The sequence below is a fragment of the Fringilla coelebs genome (genome assembly GCF_963513975.1).
Source record: "Fringilla coelebs genome assembly, chromosome: 33".
NCBI classification, from domain to species: Eukaryota; Metazoa; Chordata; class Aves; order Passeriformes; family Fringillidae; genus Fringilla; species Fringilla coelebs.
The window spans coordinates 695,078-716,609 of NC_140059.1; the positions used below are offsets into that span (position 1 = coordinate 695,078).

The following is a 21,532-nucleotide window of genomic DNA, read 5'->3' on the forward strand; positions in this document are numbered from 1 at the left end:
GGTCACTGTGGTCACTCTGGGGGGCAGTGGTCACTCAGTGGTCACTCAGTGGTCACTCTGGGGGGCAGTGGTCACTCAGTGGTCACTCTGGTCACTCAGTGGTCAGTCTGGGGGGCAGAGCCGTGCCCCGATGTCGTCCAGCAGCCAGTCCAGCCCGGGCAGGAGGTCAGGGGTCACTCTGGGGGCACAGGGGTCACTGTGGTCACTGTGGTCACTGTGGTCACTCAGTGGTCACTCAGTGGTCAGTCTGGGGGGCACAGCCGTGCCCCGATGTCGTCCAGCAGCCAGTCCAGCCCGGGCAGGAGGTCGCGCCCGGTGAAGGCCGAGCAGCCCTGGAGGCGCCAGCGGTGGCTGCGGATGGAGTCCAGCTCCAGGGCCTGGGGGGGTCACAGAGGTCACCATGGGGTCACACAGGGGTCAGGGGTCACAGGGCTGCGGATGGAGTCCAGCTCCAGGGCCTGGGGGGTCACAGGGGTCACCATGGGGTCACACAGGGGTCACACAGGGGTTAGGGGTCACAGGGGTCACAGGGCTGCGGATGGAGTCCAGCTCCAGGGCCTGGGGGGGTCACAGAGGGGTCACACAGGGGTCAGGGGTCACACAGGGGTCACACAGGGGTCAGGGGTCACACAGGGGTCACAGGGGTCACAGGGCTGCGGATGGAGTCCAGCTCCAGGGCCTGGGAAGGGGTCAGAGGGGTCACAGAGGGGTCACAGAGGGGTCACAGAGGGGTCACTGGGGTCACACAGGGGTCAGGGGTCACACAGGGGTCACAGGCCTGCGGATGGAGTCCAGCTCCAGGGCCTGGGGGGGGTCACAGAGGGGTCACACAGGGGTCACACAGGGGTCACTGGGGTCACACAGGGGTCAGGGGTCACACAGGGGTCACAGGGGTCACAGGGCTGCGGATGGAGTCCAGCTCCAGGGCCTGGGGGGGGTCACAGAGGGGTCACACAGGGGTCACACAGGGGTCAGGGGTCACCCAGGGGTCAGGGGTCAGGGTACCTGGCGGATGTCCCCGGCCGGCAGCGCCCCGGGCAGGTCCTGCTTGTTGGCGAACACCAGGAGGGAGGCCCCGGCCAGGCGCTGGGGGGACAAGGACAGGGGACAGGGGGACAGGGGGACAGGGGGACAGGGACAGGGTCAGGATCAGCCCTGATGGCCCCGGCCAGGCGCTGGGGACAGGAGGGGTCAGGGACAGGGTCAGGGTCAGCCCTGATGGCCCCAGCCCCGTGTCACCCCCCCAGCCCTGTCCCTGTGTCCCCCGTTCTCCGTGTCCCCATGTCCCTGTCCCCCCATGTCCCTGTGTCCCCCCACACCCTCACCCAGCCCCAGTGGGTGTCCCCAATGTCCCCAGGGTGTCCCCAGGGTGTCCCTGGTGTCCCCAATGTCCCCAGGTGTCACCTCCTCCTTGAGCAGCGCCCTCAGTTCCTGGGCACACAGCCGCAGCCGCTCGTGGTCGCTGCTGTCCACCACCCAGACCAGCCCGTCCCTGTCCCTGTGGGTGTCCCCAGGGTGTCCCCAGGGTGTCCCCAGGGTATCCCCAATGTCCCCAGGGTGTCCCCAGGTGTCACCTCCTCCTTGAGCAGCGCCCTCAGTTCCCGGGCACAGAGCCGCAGCCGCTCGTGGTCGCTGCTGTCCACCACCCAGACCAGCCCGTCCGTGCTCTCGAAGTAATTGCGCCAATAGGAGCGGAGGGAGCTCTGCCCGCCCACGTCCCACACGTGCAGCTGGAACCTGGGGTCACACAGGGGTCACAGAGGGGTCACGGGGTCACACAGGGGTCATGGGGTCAGACAGGGGTCAGTCATGGTCAGTCATGGTCAGTGATGGTCACTGTGGGGTCAGCACAGAGCTCTGCCCGCCCACGTCCCACACGTGCAGCTGGAACCTGGGGGGTCACAGGGGTCACACAGGGGTCACAGAGGGGTCACGGGGTCACACAGGGGTCATGGGGTCACACAAGGGTCAGTGATGGTCAGTGATGGTCAGTGATGGTCACTGTGGGGTCAGCACAGGGAGCTCTGCCCGCCCACGTCCCACACGTGCAGCTGGAACCTGGGGTCACACAGGGGTCACGGGGTCACACAGGGGGCACGGGGTCAGGCAGGGGTCACACAGGGGTCACGGGATCAGCCAGGGGTCACAGGGGTCAGCAGGGTGACCAGCACAGCCCCACCCCCTCCCAATGCCCCCAGCCCACAGGCCCCGCCCCCTCCCAATGGCCAAGTCCCCTCCCAGTGGCCCCACCCTTCCATTAACCCCTCCCCCAGCCGTTCCCACTCCACACCCTTGGCCCCGCCCCTGCCCAGTTTCCCTCCCCTCAGCCCCGCCCTGCCGTGGCCCCGCCCCGGGCCCCTCCCCCACCCGCGGTGCTCCAGGGTTTTGATGTTGAAGCCCAGGGTGGGGGAGGTGCCCCCCACGTCCTCCCCGTTCAGCCGCTTCAGCAGCGTCGTCTTCCCGGCGTTGTCCAATCCCCTGCGAGGGGCGGGGCCTCAGGGCACGCCCCAGAACGGACACGCCCCCAGAGCCCCGCCCTGCCCTTAACCACCCCTCTTTCCTCAGGCCACGCCCTCCCAGCCAGGCCCCGCCTTCATGAGCCCCATGACCCCCCCCAACACCTGGGCACGCCCCTTTTACAGGCCCCACCCCATGCTGCACTTAGCCCCGCCCCTTTAAAGCCGCACCCAATGACCCCACCCTCACTGACCCCACCCCCGCGGGCCACACCCTGACCACACCCACATGACTCCGCCCCCACGATGCCCCTCCCGCACAAACCCCGCCCCCACCCCCCCACCCTCAGAAGCCCCGCCCCTCCTGCCCCACCCACCGGAAGTCCCGGAAGCTCTACCCCCACCACGCGGTCTCCCCATCCCCCACCCCCCGCGTGCCCCCCCCCGCGCAGGACCGGCCCCCTCCCCCTCCCGTTAGCCCCGCCCGCCGCCCCGCCCCCCTTAGCTCCGCCCACAGCACGAGCAGCCGCAGCTCTCGCTCCTTCTCGCGCATTTTCTTCAGGATCGTCAGGAGCCCCATGGCGGCCGCGCCGGCCCCGCCCCTCCGGCCCCGCCCCCGCCTCCCATTGGCCCGCGCGCTCGCGCTCCCGCCGGCACTTCCGGGTGCGCGGCGGCGGCGCGCGGCGCCCCCTGGCGGCCCGGAGGACCCGGGCGGGGCCGGGCGGGGTTTGGGGGTCCCGGGGGGTCCCCGGGGGGTCCCGGATCCGCCATGGCCGCCCGGAGCCGCCTCCTCCTCCTCCTCCTCCTCATCCTCCTCCCGCTGCCGCCCCCGGCCGCCACCGACACCCCCGGGCCCGGCTGCCGCCTCCGCCGTAAGAGCGGCGGGACCCCGGGAGCCCCAGGGACCCCCAAACCCCCCCGGGAACCCCAAACCCCCCCGGGACCCTCAAACCCCCCCGGGGACCCTCGTGACCCCGGGACCCCTTGGGAGCCCCCTGGGACCCCGGGGACCCCCAAACCCCCCCGGGAGCCCCGAATACCACGGGACCACCGGGACCCCGAACACTCCAAACCCCCCCGGGAGCCCCCGAACGCCCCCCGGGACATCCCCCCCCCCCGCCCCCCCCGCCACAGCTAGGAGAGCCCCGCCCACCCCCGCACCCTCTCAGACCCGCCCCTCCCGGCCCCGCCCTTTTCCCTTCGGACCCCGCCCTTTTTTTAACCCCTCCCCCCCTTCCCCAGGGGTCCCGCTGCCCCTCCCGCGGGGGGCGGGGCGCTGCCGGCCGGAGGGCGTGGCCTGGCTGGGCGCATGCGCGGGGCACTGCGAGTCGCGCGCCGGCCCCGCCCCCCGCGCGCTGCTGGAGGCCGGAGGGCGCCCCCTGCTGGCGCAGGCGCGGTGCTGCACCATGGAGCACGTGACCAGGGTGGGCGGGGCCGCGGGGCACGGGGGGACGGGGGCGGGGCCGACCGGGGTGGGCGGGGTCTCTGAGGGCGTGGAAGGGCACAGAGAGGCGTGGGTGTGGCCTGTGAGGGTGTGGCTGCTCAGGTGTGGGTGTGGCCTTTGAGGGCATGTCCGAGCATGTGCAGGTGTGGGCGTGGCACACTCAGGTGTGACCCAGGGGCGTGTCCTGCGCTGGCCCCGCCCCTGACCCCGCCCCCCGCAGGTGCAGCTCTCCCTGCGTTGCCCGGGCGGGTCCCGGCGGCTCCGGACGGTGTCGGCGGCGTCCTGCAGGTGCGACCTGTGCCGGGGGGGCCGCTACTGACCGGAACCGGCCGGGGAGTGACCGGAACTGACGGGGGAGCGACCCGGAACTGATCCGGAACTGACCCGGAACCGACCCGGACCGAGTGGAACCCACCGGAACCGACCGAGACTGACGCCCAAAAAGCCTTTATTGACCCAAAAATTTTTTATGGTCCCCAAAAAGTCCTTTATTGACTCCCGAATCCTTTATTACCCCCTAAATATCCGGCATTGCCCCCAAAAATCCTTCACTGCCCCCCAAACCGCCCCGGGGGGTGGCGCTGCCTGCGGGTCCCCCCAAAGTGTCCCCGCTCCCCTCCCCCCGCCCCTTTCCGGGACCCCAGACCCCAAATCCCCCGGCCCACTTCCGGGAGCCTCATACGTCACGTCCGGGAACCTCCTTCCGCCACTTCCGGCGACGGCCCCGCCTCTCCTTCTCCCCGGGTCCTTCCGCCCTCCCCCTTGTCGCGATTGGCCGGAGCGCTCGCGCACACCGCCTTCCCGCGCTCTGATTGGCCGGAGCGCTCGCGCACGCCGCCTGCCAGCGCCCTCATTGGCCGGCCGCGCGCCGCTCCCGCTGACTGACGGGGCGCGCGCCGTCCGTCGAACCCTCGGCAGCCAATGGGGAGCCGCGGGTCCCTAGCGGAAGTGCGTGGGCGGGGCCGGAAGCGGCGCTCTGTGGCCGTGCCGGTGCCGGTGCCGGAGCCGCTCCCGGTTCGGGCCCGATCGCGGTGCGGGTTCCGCTCCCGGCGCTGACCGCGGTGCTGATCGCGGCGCCGGAGCCGCTCCCGGCGCGGGTTCCGCTCCCGGGGCCGTCCCGGTGCCGCGGCCATGCCGCGCTGGGCGCGGGGCTGGCCCGAGGCGCTGAAGGCCCGCGCCGCCCGGTACGCGCTGCAGCGCTGGCTCGGGCCCTTCCTGGAGGAGCCGCTGCGGCTCGAGCAGCTCGGGCTGGACCTGCGGGGAGGCACCGGGACCCTGCGGGAGCTGCGGCTGCGGGCGGCGGTCAGCGGGGACCGGGGGGACACCGGGGAGAGCGGGGGGATAACGGGGGACAGCGGGAGGATAACGGGGGACACCGGGAACCGGGCGCGGGGGCGGTTCGGGGGCGTTTGGCGGGGTTCGGGGGCGCCTTGGAGAATCCGCGGGGGCCTTTGGGGCGGTTTGGGGCGGTTTGGGCCTTTTTGGGGCCGTTCCCGGTGCCGGTCCCGGGGCCGTTGGGTGCCGGTCCCGGCCCGTCCCGCCGCGCTGAGCCCCGCTGTGCCCGCAGGCCGTGGACGAGCTGCTGGCGGCGGCGGGGGCGCCGCTGGAGCTGCGGCAGGGCGGGCTCGGCGCCGTCACGGTCACCGTGCCCTGGGCCCAGCTGGGCTCCGAGCCCGTGCGGCTGCGGCTGCAGCGCCTGCGCCTCGTGCTGCGGCCCCGTGAGTGCCCCGGGACCCCCGGGAGCCCCCACCCCCACCGACCGACCCCCCCCGGGAGCCCCACCGACCCCCCACCCCCACCGACCGACCCCCCCCGGGAGCCCCACCGACCGACCCCCGACCCCCCCCCCCCGATCCCTCCCTGTCCCCCCCGTGAGTGCCACCGCCCCTGGTGTCACCCCGGGTGTCCCCCTGACCCCCCCCGGGTCCCCCTGGCCCCCCCGTGTCCCTCCGTGTCCCCCTGACCCTCCCTGACCTCTCTGTGTCACCCCCCCAGTGTCCCCCCCTGTCCCCCGTTGTGTCCCTGTCCCCCCCTGTCCCCCCCAGTGTCCCCCCCTGACCCCCCCTGTGTCCCCCCTGACCCCCCTGTCCCCCCAGTGTCCCCCCCAGTGTCCCTCCCTGACCCCCCTGTCCCCCCAGTGTCCCCCCCAGTGTCCCCCCCTGACCCCCCTGTCCCCCCCAGTGTCCCCCCTGTCCCCCCCAGTGTCCCCCCTGTCCCCCCAGTGTCCCCCCCAGTGTCCCCCCTGTCCCCCCAGTGTCCCCCCCAGTGTCCCCCCCTGTCCCCCCCAGTGTCCCCCCTGTCCCCCCTGTCCCCCCTGACCCCCCTGTCCCCCCCAGTGTCCCCCCCTGTCCCCCCCAGTGTCCCCCCTGTCCCCCCAGTGTCCCCCCCTGTCCCCCCAGTGTCCCCCCCAGTGTCCCCCCCTGACCCCCCTGTCCCCCCAGGCCCGCCGGGGTCCCCGGGGCCGGGGTCGCCCCCCCCGGGGGGGTCGCAGCAGGGCCGGGACCCCCCCCCCAGAGCCGCCCCCGCTGGAGGGGCTGGAGGCGCTGGCGGTGACCATCGACACAGGTGGGACACTGGGGGGGACACTGGGGGGGACATTGGGGGATACTGGGGATACTGGGGGGTCATTGGGGACATGGGGACAGAGGGACAGAGGGGCTGGAGGCGCTGGCGGTGACCATCGACACAGGTGGGACACTGGGGGACAGGGGGGGACATTGGGGACACTGGGGGGACACTGGGGACATGGGGGACAGAGGGACACTGGGGACACTGGGGGACACTGGGGACACTGGGGGGACATTGGGGACACTGGGGACACTGGGGGACACTGGGGACATGGGGGACAGAGGGGACACTGGGGACATGGGGGACAGAGGGGACACTGGGGACACAGGGACAGAGGGGCTGGAGGCGCTGGCGGTGACCATCGACACAGGTGGGGACACTGGGGGGACAGGGGGGGACATTGGGGGATACTGGGGACACTGGGGACAGAGGGGACACAGGGGCTGGCAGTGACCATCGACACAGGTGGGGACACTGGGGGGACACAGGGACAGAGGGGACACAGGGGACAGAGGGGACACTGGGGACACTGGGGGGACACTGGGGACATGGGGGATAGAGGGGAGGACAGGGACACGGGGGTACAGGGGACAGGGACATGGGGCAGGGGGACAGAGGGACAGGGGGACAGGTGGGACAGGGACAAACGGGACAGAGGGACAAAGGGACAGACGGACAAAGGGACAGAGTGACACGGGTGGGGCAGGGGGAGGGACTGGGACATTGGGGGCCCAGTGTCCTCAATGTCCCCAACGTGCTGCTGTCCTGTGCCCCCCCCAATGTCCCCCTGTCCCTCTGTCTGTCCGTCTGTCCGGCAGTGCTGCGCCGCCTGCAGGTGCTGCTGGAGGACACCGAGCTCCGCCTGGAGCTGCCCCCACAGCCCGGGGGGGGCCCGGGGGGGGCCCTGGAGCTGCACCTGCCCAGGTGAGGGGGGCTGGGGGCCTCAGGTGTGTCAGGTGTGTCCCTGACTGTCCCAGCTGTGTCCCAGCTGTCCTCAGGTGTCCTGGGTGTGTCCCAGGTGTGTCCTGGATGTGCCCCGGGTGTGTCCCAGCTGTCCCCAGGTGTGTCAGTTGTGTCCCAAGTGTGTCCCAGGTGTGTCCTAGCTGTCTCAGGTGTGTCTCAGGTGTGTCCCCGACTCTCCCAGCTGTTCCAGCTGTGTCCCCAGCTGTCCCCAGGCGTGCCCAGGTGTGCCCAGGTGTGTCTCAGGTGTGTCTCAGCTGTCCCCAGGTGTCCCCAGGTGTGCCCAGGTGTGTCCCAGGTGTGTCCCAGCTGTCCCCAGGCGTGCCCAGGTGTGTCCCAGCTGTCCCCAGGTGTCCTAGCTGTCCCCAGGTGTGTCTCAGGTGTGTCCCAGCTGTTCTCAGGTGTGCCCAGGTGTGCCCAGGTGTGTCTCAGCTGTCCCCAGGTGTGTCCCAGCTGTCCCCAGGTGTGCCCAGGTGTGCCCAGGTGTGTCCCAGCTGTCCCCAGGTGTCCTAGCTGTCCCCAGGTGTGTCTCAGGTGTGTCCCAGCTGTCCCCAGGTGTGCCCAGGTGTGCCCAGGTGTGTCTCTCCGCAGGGTGGAGTACGAGGACTCGGGGGGCATGGCGGCCCCCCCGGCCGTGCTGCACAAGGCGCTGCGGCTGCGCGACCTGCGGCTGCTGTGGCAGGAGCTGCCCCCGCCCTGGGCTCAGGTACGGCTGCGGGGCACCTGGTGCACCTGGGACACGCCCCTGCCACCCCCCTGCCACGCCCGTGTCACCCCTGTGTCCTTCCCTGTGACCCTGCCCCCACCCTGGGCTCAGGTACGGCTGTGGGGCACCTGCCCACCTGTGCCACGCCCCTGCCACGCCCCTGCCATGCCCGTGTCACCCCTGTGTCCTTCCCTTTCACCCTGCCCCTGCCCTGGGCACAGGTACGAGACACCTGGAGCCCAACTGTATCACCTGTCCCCAGGTGCCCTCAGTGTCCCCCCTGATGTCCCCTCACTGTCCCCGATGTCCCCTTTGTCCCCAGGTGCCTGTGTCCCCTCAGTGTCCCTGATGTCCCCACTGTCCCCCCAGGTGGCCGTGTCCCCTCAGTGTCCCCTCAGTGTCCCCCTGTCCCCCCAGGTGGCCGTGTCCCCTCAGTGTCCCCCTGTCCCCCCAGGTGGCCGTGTCCCCTCAGTGTCCCCCTGTCCCCCCAGGTGGCCGTGTCCCCTCAGTGTCCCCTCAGTGTCCCCTCAGTGTCCCCCTGTCCCCCAGGTGGCCGTGTCCCCCCCCGTGCTGGCCGCGCTCCTGCCGGGCCCCTCGGAGCTGGGGCTGCGCCTGCAGCGGAACGAGAGAGTGCGGGGGAGGGGCTGGGGGGGGAGGGGAGGGGAGGATGGGGGTGGGGGGCACGGGGGGGATTGGGCAATGGGGAATGGGGGGGACTGGGGGGGGATTGGGAGGGAACTGGGGGGGGATTCGGGGGGGATTCGGGGATTGGGGGGGCATTGGGGGGACTGGGGGGGATTGGAGGGGGAACTGGGGGGATTGGGGGGCATTGGGGGGGATTGGGGGGCACTGTAGGGGGACTGGGGGCGCTGGGGGGGCATTGGGGGGGGACTGGGGGGGAATTTGGAGGGGATTTGGGGGAGATTGGGGGGCTGGGGGGGCCTGGGGGACTGGGAGGGACTGTGGGGAGATTGGGTGTTTTTGGGGTTTGGGTTTTTGGGGTCTGGGTTTTTGGGTTCTTGGGGTTTGGGTTTTTGGGATTTTGGTTTTTGGGGTCTGGGGTCTGACTGCGCCGTGCCCAGGTGGAGCTGGAGGGGAAGGTGGGGGCCCTGCACCTGCTGCTGCCCCCCCCCCTGCTGGGGATCCTGCGGGGGCTGCTGGGGGCCCTCGACCCCCCCGGTGAGTGACCCCCACCCCAAACGGGGGGGCCGGGGGCTCTGGGGGGGATTTGGGGTTCCCCAGGGGGGCTGGGGGGGGTCTCCCCAAACACCTGAGCTCCTCTGAGGGGCCGTGCGTTATTTTGGGGATGTTCTGGGGGTCTGTTCGTTATTTTGGGGCACTTTAGGGGGTCTGTTTGTTATTTTGGGGCAGTTTAGGGGGTCTGTTCATTACTTTGGGGTGTTCTGGGGGTCTGTTCGTTACTTTGGGGGTGTCCTGGGGGTCAGTTTGTTATTTTGGGGTGTCCCGGGGTCAGTTCATTATTTTGGGGTGTCCTGCCCCCCCAGGTGCCCCCCCCGGGGGTCGCAGCCGCCCCCTGGGCCCCCAGGACCTGGCGCTGATCGAGCGGGAGCTGAGCCGGGGGCTGCGGGGGGGGCGCGACCCCCCGAGCCCCCCCGGGGGGGACCCCGAATCCGGTGAGCGGGGCTGGGGGGCTGGGGGGGCTTGGGAGGGGATTTGGGGCAGTTTGGGGGGGATTTGAGGGGTTTGGGGGGGATTTGGGGGGCTTTGAGGGGGGTTTTGAGGTGGTTTGGGGCGGTTTGGGGGGGCTTTGGGGGTGTTTGGGGGGTTTTGAGGGGGTTTGAGGGGTGTTTGGGGGGTTTTGAGGGGGTTTTGGGGCAGTTTGGGGGGCTTTGAGGGGGGTTTGGGGGGCTTTGAGGGGGGTTGGAGGGGGTTTTGGGGTAGTTTCGGGGGGTGGGGGGGCTCTGGGGTGGATTTTGGGGGCTGGGGGGGCCTTAAGGGGGGTTGGAGGAGGAATTGGGGGGATTTAGGGGGGTTTGAAGGTGTTTTGGGGTATTTTGGGGGTGTTTTGGGGGGTCCTCACCTCTTTTCCCCCCCAGAGCTGTTCTACTCCATGACGGGGTCCCTGGGGGGGGGGGACAGCGCTGCCCCCCCCGAGGAGACCCCCACGGGCAGCCCCTCCCCCAGCCCTGCCGTGAGTCGGGGGGGTCTCGGGGGGTCTGGGGGGGTTTGGGGGGGTTTGGGGGGTTTGGGGGGGCCTGGGCAGGTTTGGGGAGGTCTGGGGGGGTCGGGGGGGGTTTGGGGTCCTGAGGGAGGGTCCTGGGTGGTTTATTTGGGGTTGGGGGGGTTTGGGGGGTTTTTGGGGGGTCCTGGCAGGGGATTATCTGGGGGTTACTGGGGGGAGGAACTTTGGGGTTTGACCCCTCCCCTCACACCCCTCCCCCCCCCAGGGCAGCCCCCGGCACCGCCGCCCCTCCCCCCACAGCTGCGCCCCCCCAGGTGAGTCTGGGGGTCCTGGGGGGGTCCTGGTGGGAGGGCCTGGGCGGGTCCCTATCGCCCCCCGCCCCTGGGGTGTCCTGGGGATCTCTGGGGTGTCCTGGGGGTCTCTGGGGTGTCCTGGGGGGTCCCTGGGGTGTCCTGTGGGGTCCCTGGGGGGTCTCTGGGTGTCCCTGGGGGTCTCTGGGGGTCCCTGGGTGTTCCTTAGGGGTCCCTGGGTGGGGGTCCCTGGCTGCCCCCCGGGTCCCTGGGTGTCCCGGGGTCCCTGGGTGTCCCCCGAGGTCCCTGGGTGGGGGTCCCTGGGTGGGGGTCCCTGGGTGGGGGTCCCTGGGGGTCCCTGGGGGTCCCTGGGTGGGGGTCCCTGGGTGGGGGTCCCTGGCTGCCCCCCGGGTCCCTGGGTGGGGGTCCCTGGGTGTCCCCCGAGGTCCCTGGGTGGGGGTCCCTGGGGGTCCCCCGAGGTCCCTGGGTGGGGGTCCCTGGGTGTCCCGGGGTCCCTGGGTGGGGTCCCTGGGTGGGGGTCCCTGGGTGGGGGTCCCTGGGTGGGGGTCCCCGTCCCCCTGACGCGGCGCAGGCCGTTCCGCCCCCTGCCGCCGGGGGGCGCTGTCCCTGTCCCTGCAGCTCACCCTGGGCTCCGCCACCGCCGTCCTGCCCGAGTGGGCGGGGCCGCCCTGCCCCGCCCACCTGCGCCGCTGGGCGGAGCTCTGCGACGGCCACGCCCACCCCGCCTGGGACCGCGCCCTGCCCTTCCCCCACCTCCGGTAAGGCCACGCCCCGCCCCCCAGTGTCCCCCCGTTTGTCTGTCTGTCTGTCCGTCCCAGGCTGGCCGCGGGCGGGGCCCAGCTCTGTCCGTCTGTCTGTCTGACGGTCTGTCTGTCTGTCCCTGACGGTCTGTCTGTCTGTCTGACGGTCTGTCTGTCTGTCTGTTGGTCTGTCCGTTTGTCTGACGGTCTGTCTGTCTGTATGTCTGACGGTCGGTCTGTCTGTCTGTCCGTCCAGGCTGGCCGCGGGCGGGGCCCAGCTCTGTCTGTCTGTCTGTCTGTCTATCCGCCTGTCTGTCCGTCTGTCTGACGGTCTGTCCGTCTGTCTGACGGTCGGTCTGTCTGTCTGTCCGTCCAGGCTGGCCGCGGCGGGGCCCAGCTCTGTCTGTCCATCTGTCTGACGGTCTGTCTGTCTGTCTATCCGTCTGTCTGTCCGTTTGTCTGACGGTCTGTCTGTCTGTCTGACAATCTGTCCGTCTGTCTGTCCCTGACGGTCGGTCTGTCTGTCTGTCTGACGGTCTGTCTGTCCGTCTGTCTGTCTGTCTGACGGTCTGTCTGTCTGTCTGACGGTCGGTTTGTCTGTCTGTCCGTGCAGGCTGGCCGCGGGCAGGGCCCAGCTCTGTCTGTCTGTCCGTCTGTCTGTCCGTCTGTCTGACGGTCTGTCTGTCTGTCCCTGACTGTCTGTCTGTCCGTGCAGGCTGGCCGCGGGCGGGGCCCAGCTCTGTCTGTCTGTCTGTCTATCCGTCTGTCTGTCCGTTTGTCTGACGGTCGGTCTGTCTGTCTGTCCCAGGCTGGCCGCGGGCGGGGCCCAGCTCTGGCTGTCGGTCTGTCTGTCTGACGGTCTGTCTGTCTGACGGTCTGTCTGTCCCTGACGGTCGGTCTGTCTGTCTGTCTGACGGTCAGTCTGTCCATCTGTCTGACGGTCGGTCTGTCTGTCCGTCCAGGCTGGCCGCGGGCGGGGCCCAGCTCTGGCTGTCTGTCAGATGGTCTGTCTGATGGTCTGTCTGTCTGTCTGTCTGACGGTCGGTCTGTCTGTCCGTCCAGGCTGGCCGCGGGCGGGGCCCAGCTCTGGCTGTCCCGGGGGGGCGCGGGGGGGCCCCGGGGGGGGCTCTCGCTCGCCCGCCTGGAGCTGCAGGAGGAGCTGCCGGGGGCGGAGCCAGACCGCATACAGGTGGGCGGGGCCGGGGCGGGGCCAGGAGAGAGCGGCAAACGGTGGGCGGGACTCAGGGAGGGTGGGGCTGGCCCTAAAGACAGGTGGGACTTGTGGGTGTGGCCTGGAGGTGGGTGTGGCCTGGTTTCTGCACACAGCTGTGGGGTGGAGCCTGAGGGAGGGGGTGTGGACAGCTGGGAGGCGGGAATGGGTGTGGCTGGGGGGGCAGGACTCACATTAAGGGGTGGGGCTTGTCTGGGTGTGGCAGTGGAGGGGTGGGGCTCACACTAAGGGGTGTGGCTTGTCTGGGTGTGGCAGTGGAGGGGTGGGGCTCTCACAATGGGGTGTGGTCTGTCAGGCTGTGGCTGTGGAGGGGTGGGGCTCTCACCGAGGGGTGGGGCCTGTCTGGGTGTGCTCACCCCCCCCATCCCTTTCCCCTCCCCCAGGTCCTGCGTTTCCCCACCCCCCCAGCTGCCGACCCCTCCCCCACCCAGCCCGTGCTCCGCCTCCGCTGGGGCCCGCCCGGCCCCGCCCCGCCCGGGGCCCCGCCCCTCCCCAAGGTGAGTGGGGGAGGGGGGGCCCCACTGCCCCCCCAGGCAGGATTTGGGGAGGGGGGCGGGGATTCGGGGGGGGCTCCGGGGGGGTCGGGCCTCGCCCCGCCCCCCCCCCCCCCAGACCCCCCAAACTCCCCCCTGACCCCGGCGCCCCCCAGGGCCCCCCCCCCCCGCTGGAGCTGGGGGTGCAGCTGAGCCCCCCCGAGGCCGAGCTGGACCTGGGGCTGCTCGAGCGCCTCGGCCCCGCCCTCGAGGCCCTCCTGGGCCACGCCCACCACGGCCGTGACACGCCCACGGGTCAGGACACGCCTCCTGATGAGGTGGGCGGGGCAGGGAAGGGGTGAGGCTTGAAAAGGGTGTGGCAATGGGGAGGGGCTCCATGGGGGTAGGGATGGGAGGGGCTTGGAGTGGGTGGAGTTCAGGGGGAGGGAGGGGTTGGGAGGGGAGGGGTTTGGTCAGGGGTGTGGCTGAGGGGAGGGGCTTGGTCTGTAGGTGTGGTTGAAGGGCGTGGTATAGTTAATGGGTGTGGCTGAGGTGAGTGGTGTGGTCCAGGGAGGGGCTCACTGTGGGTGTGGCTTTGTCACGGTTCCTGGGTGTGTCCTGACCCCGCCCAACCCCCCAGGTGCGGTGGGCGTGGCCCCTGGTGCGGTGGGCGGTGCCGGAGGCGGGGCTGCGCCTGTGGCTGCCCCTGACCGACCTGCGCCCCGCCCCCCTGCGCACCCCTCCCCCGCGGCTCCGCCCCGAGAGCCTCCGGGTGGGGCTGGGCGGGGCCCGGGGCTGGGTGGGGCCGTGGGGCGGGGCCATGGCCTGCGACCACCTGGAGGGTGAGCGGGGGTGGGGCTGGGGGGGCTGGGGGTGGGACAGGGGGAGGGTGGGGGGTTGGGGGGGATGGGAGGGGACACATGGGGGGACAGCAGGGACATTGGGGGGGTGGGGGGACAGGAGCAGGCGCATGGGGAGGGCTGTGCCAGGGGGTGACACGGGTGTGGCATGGGTGTGGCACAGGGGGACACACGGGTGTGGCACGGGTGTGGCAGGGTGTGATACGAGGAGACACACGGGTGTGGCAGGATGTGGCAGGGTGTGGCAGGGCGTGGCCGCGGTGGGTGTGGCAGGGCGTGGCGGCGCTGTCAGCCCTGTCCCCCCTGTCCCCCCTGTCCCCCCTGTCCCCAGTGACGTTCCAGGCCCAGGATTTGGGGACCCTGCCCTGCCTGCGCGCCGAGCCCGGGCCCGGCCCGGGGGGCGCCCCCAGCCTGCCCACGTGAGCGGGGGGGGATGGTGGGGGTCCGGTTTGGGGGGGCTGGGAGGGGCTGCAGGGGCTGATTTTGGGATGGGGGGGGTCCCCAGAGGCTGTGTGTGGGGGGTGGGGGGTCCTTAGGGTCATTTTTGGGGGTGGGGACATCCCCAGGGTCCATTTTTGAGTTGGGGGCTCCCTGGGGTCTGTTTTTGGGGGCAGGGGGGGTTTTTCGGGGTCTGTTTTTGGGGTCTCCTTGGGCCACGGGGGCTGAGGTGGGAGGGGGGTCTGGGGGCTGCCCCTCCTCCACTCACTGACCCTCCCCCCCCGTGTCCCCCCCCCCCCAGGCTGGAGGTGACCGTGGCTGCGACCCCTCCCCAGGGCCCCCCCCCCCGGGCCCCCCCCGACCCCCTTCTCCGCCCGGCGCAGCATCTACGAGAGCCACGAGGTGCAGACCCCTCCCCAAAACCCCGGGGGGCGCTGGGGGACCCAGAGACCCCTCCCCAAAATCCCGGGGGGCTCTGGGGGTTCCCTAAGCCCCTCCCCCAGTCCCAGGGGGTTCCGGGGGTCCCTGAGCCCCCTCCCCTCCCCCCCAGCTGGTGCTGCCCGGGACCCCCGAGGAGCTGGGGGCGTTCGTGGGCGGGGCCCTGGGCGGGGCCCCCTGGAGCCTGCAGGTGACCCTGCCCCGAGCACACCTGAGTCTGAGCCCCCCCGAGCTGCTGCAGCGCCTCTACAACAGGTGAGGGACGGGGGGGACAGGTGGGGACAGGGGAGGGACAGGGGACAGGTGGGAACAGGTGAGGGGACAGGTGGGGACAGGTGAGGGGAGGGGCAGGGCTCCCCTGACCCCCCTGACCCCCCCCCCCCCGACCCCCCCCAGGATCAACAACGATCTCCTGCTCTGGGACCCGTCTGGCCCCGCCCCCTTTGCCGACCCTGCCCCCTATGGAGACCACGCCCCCTCAGAGGGCTCCGCCCCTATGGAGGACTCCACCCATTCAGAAGGCCCCGCCCCCTTCAGACCCTGCAGGTCCGGGCTGGGCACAGGTGAGACCCCGGGACCCCCAAATCCTGAGTGGCCCCCAGGTGTCCCCCTGGGGTCCCTTGGGTGTCACCAGGTGTCCCTGGTGTCCCTGGCTGTCCCTGGTGTCCCCTGACCCCCCCCGTTGTCCCCCAGACTCAGAGGAGGAGGATGAGGAGGAGGAGGAGGAGGAAGGGCGCGGGGGGTCCCCACAGGACCTTGGGGACCTTGGGGACCCCCCCGGGCCCCCCCAGAGCGGCGGCGCCATCCTGGTCACCGTGCCCTGGGGCCGTGTCACCGCCGAGTGTCCCCCCGAGGTGAGGGGGGCGGGGCTACCGGGGTCCTGATTGTCACCTTGGGTCACCTTGGGTCCCTGATTGTCACCGGGGTCCCCGATTGTCACCTGGGTCACCTTGGGTCACCTTGGGTCACTTATTGTCACCCGTGACCCCGATTGTCACTTTGGGTCACCAGGGTCCCCGATTGTCCCCCGGGTCCCCCGTTGTCACCCCATGTGTCACACACTCTCTGTCACTTGTATCCTCGTGGGGTCCCTTCTGTCACTCCGGGTCACTCTGGGGGTCCCCACCTGCCCCCCCCATGTCCCCACCTGCCCCCCCCATGTCCCCACCTTCCCCCCCTCGGGTCCCTCTGTGTCCCTGCCCTGTGTCCCCAGGGGGGGCTTCCGGGCTGTGGGGGAGGGGCGGGGTGTCACACGGATTTTGGGGTCCCCAGGGGGGTTCCCGGGCTGTGGGGGAGGGGCAGGGTGTCACACGGATTTTGGGGTCCCCAGGGGGGAGGGGCAGGGTGTCACACGGATTTTGGGGTCCCCAGGGGGGAGGGGCGGGGTGTCACACGGATTTCGGGGTCCCCAGGGGGGAGGGGCGGGGTGTCACACGGATTTCGGGGTCCCCAGGGGGGGCTCCTGGGCAGTGGGGGAGGGGCGGGGTGTCACACGGATTTCGGGGTCCCCAGAGGGGGTTCCCGGGCTGTGGGGGAGGGGCAGGGTGTCACACGGATTTTGGGGTCCCCAGGGGGGCCTCCCGGGCTCGCGGCTGGAGCTGGAGCTGGGGGAGGGGCGGCTCTGTGTCCTCCCCCGCCCGGGGGGGCGGCGGGGCCTGACCCGGGCCGGGGCCGACGCGCGGAGCCTGCGGCTGCTGCACGGTACCCCGAAACCGGGGGGGGGGACCCCGAAACCGGGGGGGGACCCCGAAACGGGGGGGGGGACCCCGAAACCGGGGGGGGGGGGCTGCACGGGACCCCGAAAACGGGGGGGGGGGACCCCAAAAACGGGGGGGGGACCCCGAAACCGGGGGGGGGGGGGGGCTGCACGGGGCCCCGAAAACGGGGAGACCCCGAAACGGGGGGGGGGGGCTGCACAGGACCCCGAAACCGGGGGGACCCCGAAACCGGGGGGGGGACCCCGAAACAGGGGGGGGGGCTGCACGGTACCCCGAAAACGGGGGGACCCCGAAACTGGGGGGGACCCCGAAACCGGGGGGGGGGCTGCACGGTACCCCGAAAACGGGGGGACCCCGAAACGGGGGGGGGGCAGCACGGGACCCCGAAACCGGGGGGGGGACCCCGAAACCGCGGGGGGGGAGGGGCTGCACGGTACCCTGAAACCGGGGGGACCCCGAAACCGGGGGGGGGACCCCGAAACAGGGGGGGGGGCTGCACGGGACCCCGAAACCGGGGGGGGAGGGCTGCACGGTACCCCGAAAACGGGGGGACCCCAAAAACGGGGGGTGGGGCTGCACGGGACCCCGAAAACGGGGGGACCCCGAAACCGGGGGGGGGGGCTGCACGGTACCCCGAAACCGGGGGGACCCCGAAACGGGGGGGGGACCCCGAAACGGGGGGGGGAGGGGCTGCACGGGGCCCCGAAACCGGGAGGGACCCCGAAACCGGGGGGTGGGGGGCTGCACGGGACCCTGAAACCGGGGGGGGGGAGAGAAACAAAACTTGGGGGGGTGGGATAATGGGGAGACCCAAGCCACGTTGGGGGGGGGGAGGGAGAAGGTGTCAAAAATGGGGGGGGGACGCCCTGGAAATTGGGGAGGGGGCGTTCTGGGAGGGAGGGGGGGCCTGGAGGGTCCCGTTTGTGGGGAGGGGGGTGGTTTTTGGGGGGGGTCCCGTGGTTTTTGGGGGGGGTCCCTGGTTTTTGGGGGGGCTCGTACCCCGTTTCGGGGTCCCCAGCCCCTCCCCCACCGTGGCCCCCCCCCCAGGCCCGGTGCCCGCGGAGGGGGAGGGGCCGCCCCCCCCCCTTTTTCCCACCCTGGTGCCCTGGGAGGAGCCCGCGCCCCCCCCCCGGGACCCCCCCGCCCCCACGGATGATGGCGCTGGCCGTGAGCGGGCAGCTGAGCCCCCGCGGGGACAGCAAGGTGGGACAGACCGACAGACAGACAGGGGGACAGGGGGACGGCCGTGAGCGGGCAGCTGAGCCCCCGCGGGGACAGCAAGGTGGGACAGACCGACAGACAGACAGGGATGGGGACAGACGGACAGGGGGACAGCGAGGGGCTGGCCATGAGCGGGCAGCTGAGCCCCCGCGGGGACAGCAAGGTGGGACAGACCGACAGACGGACAGGGGGACAGACAGGGACAGGGGGACAGCGAGGGGCTGGCCGTGAGCGGGCAGCTGAGCCCCCGCGGGGACAGCAAGGTGGGACGGGCAGACGGACAGACAGACGGACAGGGACAGGGGGACAGCGAGGGGCTGGCCATGAGCGGGCAGCTGAGCCCCCGCGGGGACAGCAAGGTGGGACAGACCGACAGACGGACAGACAGGGGGACAGGGGGACGGCCGTGAGCGGGCAGCTGAGCCCCCGCGGGGACAGCAAGGTGGGACAGACGGACAGACAGACAGACGGACAGGGACAGGGGGACAGGGACAGGGGGACAGCAAGGTGGGACAGACGGACGGACGGACAGGGGGACAGCGAGGGGCTGGCCATGAGCGGGCAGCTGAGCCCCCGCGGGGGAAAAAAGGTGGGACGGACGGACAGGGGACAGGGGGACAGCAAGGTGGGACAGACGGACAGGGGGATAGAGGGACAGGGGGACAGCAAGGTGGGACGGACGGACAGACAGACAGGGGGACAGGGAGACACCAACGTGGGGCAGACGGGCAGACGGACAGGAGGACAGAGGGACAGGGCACAGGGGATAGGGGGACGGGACAGGGGACATGGGGACACCAAGGTGGGGATGGGGGACAGGGATGTGGACAGAGGGGCGGGGACAGCGGGGGGGGACACGAGCGGGGGGGACCCTGGGGGGACATGGGGGGACCCTGGGGGGGCGGGGGGACCCTGGGGGGGCGGGGGGACCCTGGGGGGCGCGGTGCCACCCCCTTTCCCCCCCGTGTCCCCGTGTCCCCAGGAGCTGGAGGTGGCCCTGGCCCTGGAGGGGCTGATGCTGCGGCAGCCGCCCGAGCCCCCCGGGACCCCCTGGTACCGCCAGGTGAGGGGCACGGGGGGGCCGGGGTGGGGGTCACATTTTGGGGGGTCCCATTCTGGGGGTCACATTTTGGGGGTCCCATTTTGGGGGTCACATTTCTGGGGGTCACATTTTGGGGGTCACATTTCTGGGGGTTCCATTTCTGGGGGTCCCATTTTGGGGGTGCCATTTCTGGGGGTTCCGTTTTGGGGGTCACATTTTGGGGGTCACATTTTGGGGGTCCCATTTCTGGGGGTCACATTTTGGGGGTCCCATTTTGGGGGTCACATTTCTGGGGGTCCCGTTTTGGGGGCTGTTTTGGTCATTCCCATTTTTGGGGTTCTCGTTTTCGGGGGTCCCAGTTTTGGGGCTGTTTTGATTATTTCTGGTTTTGAGGGTTTTTGGGGTTCTCATATTTGGGGCTCCTGTTCTTGGGGTTCCTGTTTCTGTGGCTGCTTTTGGGGTTCTCGTTTTTGGGGCTGTTTTGATCGTTCCCATTTTCGGGTTTTTTTCCTGGGATTTTTTCATTTCCAAGTTTTTTTCCTGGGGTTTTCCCATTTGGGGTGTTTTTTTTTCCGGGATTTTCCGTTTCCGGGTTTTTTCCGGGGCTTTCCCATTTCCGGGGTGTTTTTGGGGTTTTTTGGGGTTCCTGGGGGTCCCGGGGTCACCCCTCTGCCCCCCCCAGCTGCTGGCCCTGCTGGCCCTGGAGGACGAGCCGGTTTTGGGGTACACGGCCCCCACCCCCCTGACCCAGCTGCACCTGCACCTGCAGCGCTGCGGCCTCGACTACAGGTGGGCACCCCGAAACGGGGGGGGACCCCCAAACGGGGGGGGACCCCCAAACGGGGGGGGACCCCGAAATTGGGGGGGGACCCCGAAATTGGGGGGGACCCCGAAATTGGGGGCGGGACCCCGAAATTGGGGGGGACCCCGAAATTGGGGGGGACTCCAAATGGGGGGGGGAAACCCCAAAAAGGGGGGGGGGCATCCAAAAACGGGGGGGGAGGGACCCCGAAATAGAGGGGGCGGGACCCCGAAATGGGGGGGGCATCCCAAACTGGGGGAACCCTGAGGGGGCGGGGGAACCCCAAAATGGGGGGGGCAAATGGGGGTCCTGGGTGTTGGGCGGGGGGGGTCGCCCCGAAATGGGGGTCCTGGCAGGGGGGATCATCCCGAAATGGGGGGGTCACCCCGAAATGGGGGGGTCACCCCGAAATGGGGCTGCTGAGATGGGCGAGACCCCAAAATGGGGAGGGGGGGTCCTGGCGGGAGGGCTCACCCCAAACCGGGGGGGCCTGGGCGGGGGGGAGCCCCCCGATCCCTCCCGGGGCTGACCCGGATTTGGGGTCCCCCCAGGCCGCCCCTCCCCTGCGGGTGCTGGTGACGGCCGAGACGCTGAGCGTGACCTGCGGGGGGGGCGGCGACCCCCGCCCGGGGGGGCTGCGGTGAGCGGGGGGGTGGGGGGGGTGGGGGGGGCGGGGGGCTCGGGGGGTTTGGGGGGGCTGCGGGGGGAGGGGGGGCGGGGGAGGGCAGGGGGGGGCGGGGGGGGCTGCGGTGAGCGTGGGGGGTGGGGGGGGCAGGGGGGGTTTTGGGGTTTTTTGGATTATTTTTGGTGTTTTTGGGGGTCCAGGGCGGTTTTGGGGGGATCCGGGGGAAGGTTTGGGGCTCCCGCAGCTCATGGGGGGATTTTGGGGCTTTTTTGGGGTTTTTTGGGTGGGGGGTTGCTGTCTGGGGGGTTTGGGGTTTTTTGGGGGTGTTTTTGGTGTTTTTTTGGGGGTTGTTTTGGGGGTTTTGGGGGGTTTTAGGGTTTTTTTGGGGGGATTGGGTTCTTTTGCCATTTTTGGGGTTTTGGGGGGTCTGGAGGGGCTCTGAGCCCCCCGTGCCCCCCCCAGGCTGTTGGTGGATGACGGCTCCGTGTTCCTGAGCGAGCGCTGCGAGGAGGGGCTGGAGCTGCAGAGGGGTAACGGGACCCCCAAGTGGGGGGGACCCAAAATGGGACCTCCCTGAGACGTCCCCTCCCCCCTCACCCCCAGGGAGTGACACCCCCTGTGTCCCCCCCCATTGTCCCCACCCTGTCCCCACTTGGGGGGGGTCACTGTGGGGGTCTCTCGGGGGGCCCCTGGGGGGGCTCACTGTGGGGGTCGCTGGGGGTCACTGTGGGGTCACTGTGGGGGTCCCTGGGGTGGGGGGCTCACCGTGGGGGTCCCCTCGGTGTCCCCCCAGATTTCGTCTCCGTGCTCGATGTCGATTTCCTGGAGCTGCTGCTGAGCACCGGGAGGGGGGGGGGACGGCGAGGGGGGGGGGGCGGTGAGTGGGGGCTGGGGGGCTCGGGGGTGTTCAGGGGGGGTCTCGGGGGGTTCAGGGGTGTTCAGGGGGGGTTCAGGGGGGACTCAGGGGGGTTCAGGGGGGCTCAGGGGGGTTGGCTCGGGGGGTCTCGGGGGGGTTTAGGGGGGTCTCGGGGGGGTGGCTCGGGGGTCTCGGGGGGTTCAGGGGGTTCAGGGGGGCTCAGGGGGGTTCAGGGGGGTCTCGGGGGTTCAGGTGGGTCTCGGGGAGTTCAGGGGGTCTCGGGGGGTTCAGGGGGGTCTCGGGGGGTTCAGAGGGGTCTCGGGGGTTCAGGGGAGTCTCGGGGGGTTCAGGGGTCTCGGGGGGGGTTTAGGGGGGTCTTGGGGGTTCAGGGGGTCTCGGGGGGTTCAGGGGGTCTCAGGAGGTTCAGGGGCTCTCGGGGGTGGCTCGGGGGTCTCAGCGTGTCCCGGTGCCCCCCCAGCCCCCCCCCGAGGAGCTGCTGG

The 21,532-nt window shown here is 70.9% G+C and overlaps 3 protein-coding genes across 5 annotated transcripts in view; 1 reads left to right on the plus strand and 2 right to left on the minus strand.

The window, feature by feature from the left end:
• Positions 1 to 7: 7 nt before the first annotated feature.
• On the minus strand, positions 8 to 3,059 carry ARL2 (ARF like GTPase 2). Of its 3 annotated transcripts, XM_084224076.1 has the most exons (7): positions 2,972 to 3,059; positions 2,368 to 2,478; positions 1,575 to 1,737; positions 1,006 to 1,086; positions 226 to 377; positions 89 to 115; positions 8 to 27 (listed from the first exon to the last, which is right to left on the minus strand). In XM_084224076.1, exons 1-5 carry the CDS (start codon positions 3,034 to 3,036, stop codon positions 243 to 245), a joined length of 555 nt encoding a protein of 184 aa, XP_084080202.1. In that variant the 5' UTR covers positions 3,037 to 3,059; the 3' UTR covers positions 8 to 27; positions 89 to 115; positions 226 to 242. The 3 variants fall into 3 exon arrangements, with proteins under 3 accessions (XP_084080202.1, XP_084080201.1, XP_084080200.1); XM_084224075.1 differs by lacking the exon at positions 8 to 27 and having other exon boundaries at positions 30 to 94; positions 225 to 377; XM_084224074.1 differs by lacking the exons at positions 8 to 27; positions 89 to 115 and having other exon boundaries at positions 159 to 377.
• A 1,827-nt stretch (positions 3,060 to 4,886) lies between these two features.
• On the plus strand, positions 4,887 to 20,786 carry LOC311164526 (autophagy-related protein 2 homolog A-like; the record flags this gene model as incomplete). Its single annotated transcript, XM_084224016.1, is given in 29 exon segments — positions 4,887 to 5,202; positions 5,468 to 5,618; positions 6,342 to 6,403; positions 6,405 to 6,465; positions 7,287 to 7,392; positions 8,020 to 8,134; positions 8,684 to 8,764; positions 9,217 to 9,313; positions 9,640 to 9,768; positions 10,192 to 10,286; positions 10,543 to 10,591; positions 11,160 to 11,346; positions 12,391 to 12,517; positions 12,943 to 13,056; positions 13,209 to 13,370; positions 13,673 to 13,874; positions 14,224 to 14,311; positions 14,632 to 14,668; positions 14,670 to 14,732; positions 14,881 to 15,023; positions 15,165 to 15,331; positions 15,462 to 15,622; positions 16,340 to 16,469; positions 17,534 to 17,689; positions 18,690 to 18,770; positions 19,432 to 19,538; positions 20,103 to 20,191; positions 20,639 to 20,722; positions 20,780 to 20,786. Coding segments are annotated over 29 exon segments (3,222 nt in total). The 5' UTR covers positions 4,887 to 5,031.
• Positions 20,787 to 20,838: 52 nt separating this feature from the next.
• The window catches only part of PORCN (porcupine O-acyltransferase), a gene marked incomplete at its 3' end in the record, with an annotated part of 7,620 nt that continues 6,926 nt past the window's right edge, over positions 20,839 to 21,532 (minus strand). Inside the window, exon 6 of the mRNA XM_084224017.1 lies at positions 20,839 to 20,911. Coding sequence (XP_084080143.1) covers positions 20,839 to 20,911 — 73 coding nt within the window. The remainder of the gene's footprint in view (positions 20,912 to 21,532) is intronic.

Excerpts from the sequence above, each read along its gene's own strand:
- ARL2 (XM_084224076.1), bottom strand. The coding sequence starts at position 3,036 with ATGGGGCTCCTGACGATCCTGAAGAAAATGCGCGAGAAGGAGCGAGAG. Across the intron at positions 2,479-2,971 it reads GAGCTGCGGCTGCTCGTGCT|GGGATTGGACAACGCCGGGA; the intron begins GTGGGCGGAGCT and ends CGCCCCTCGCAG. Across the intron at positions 1,087-1,574 it reads GGGCGCTGCTCAAGGAGGAG|CGCCTGGCCGGGGCCTCCCT; the intron begins GTGACACCTGGG and ends TTGTCCCCCCAG.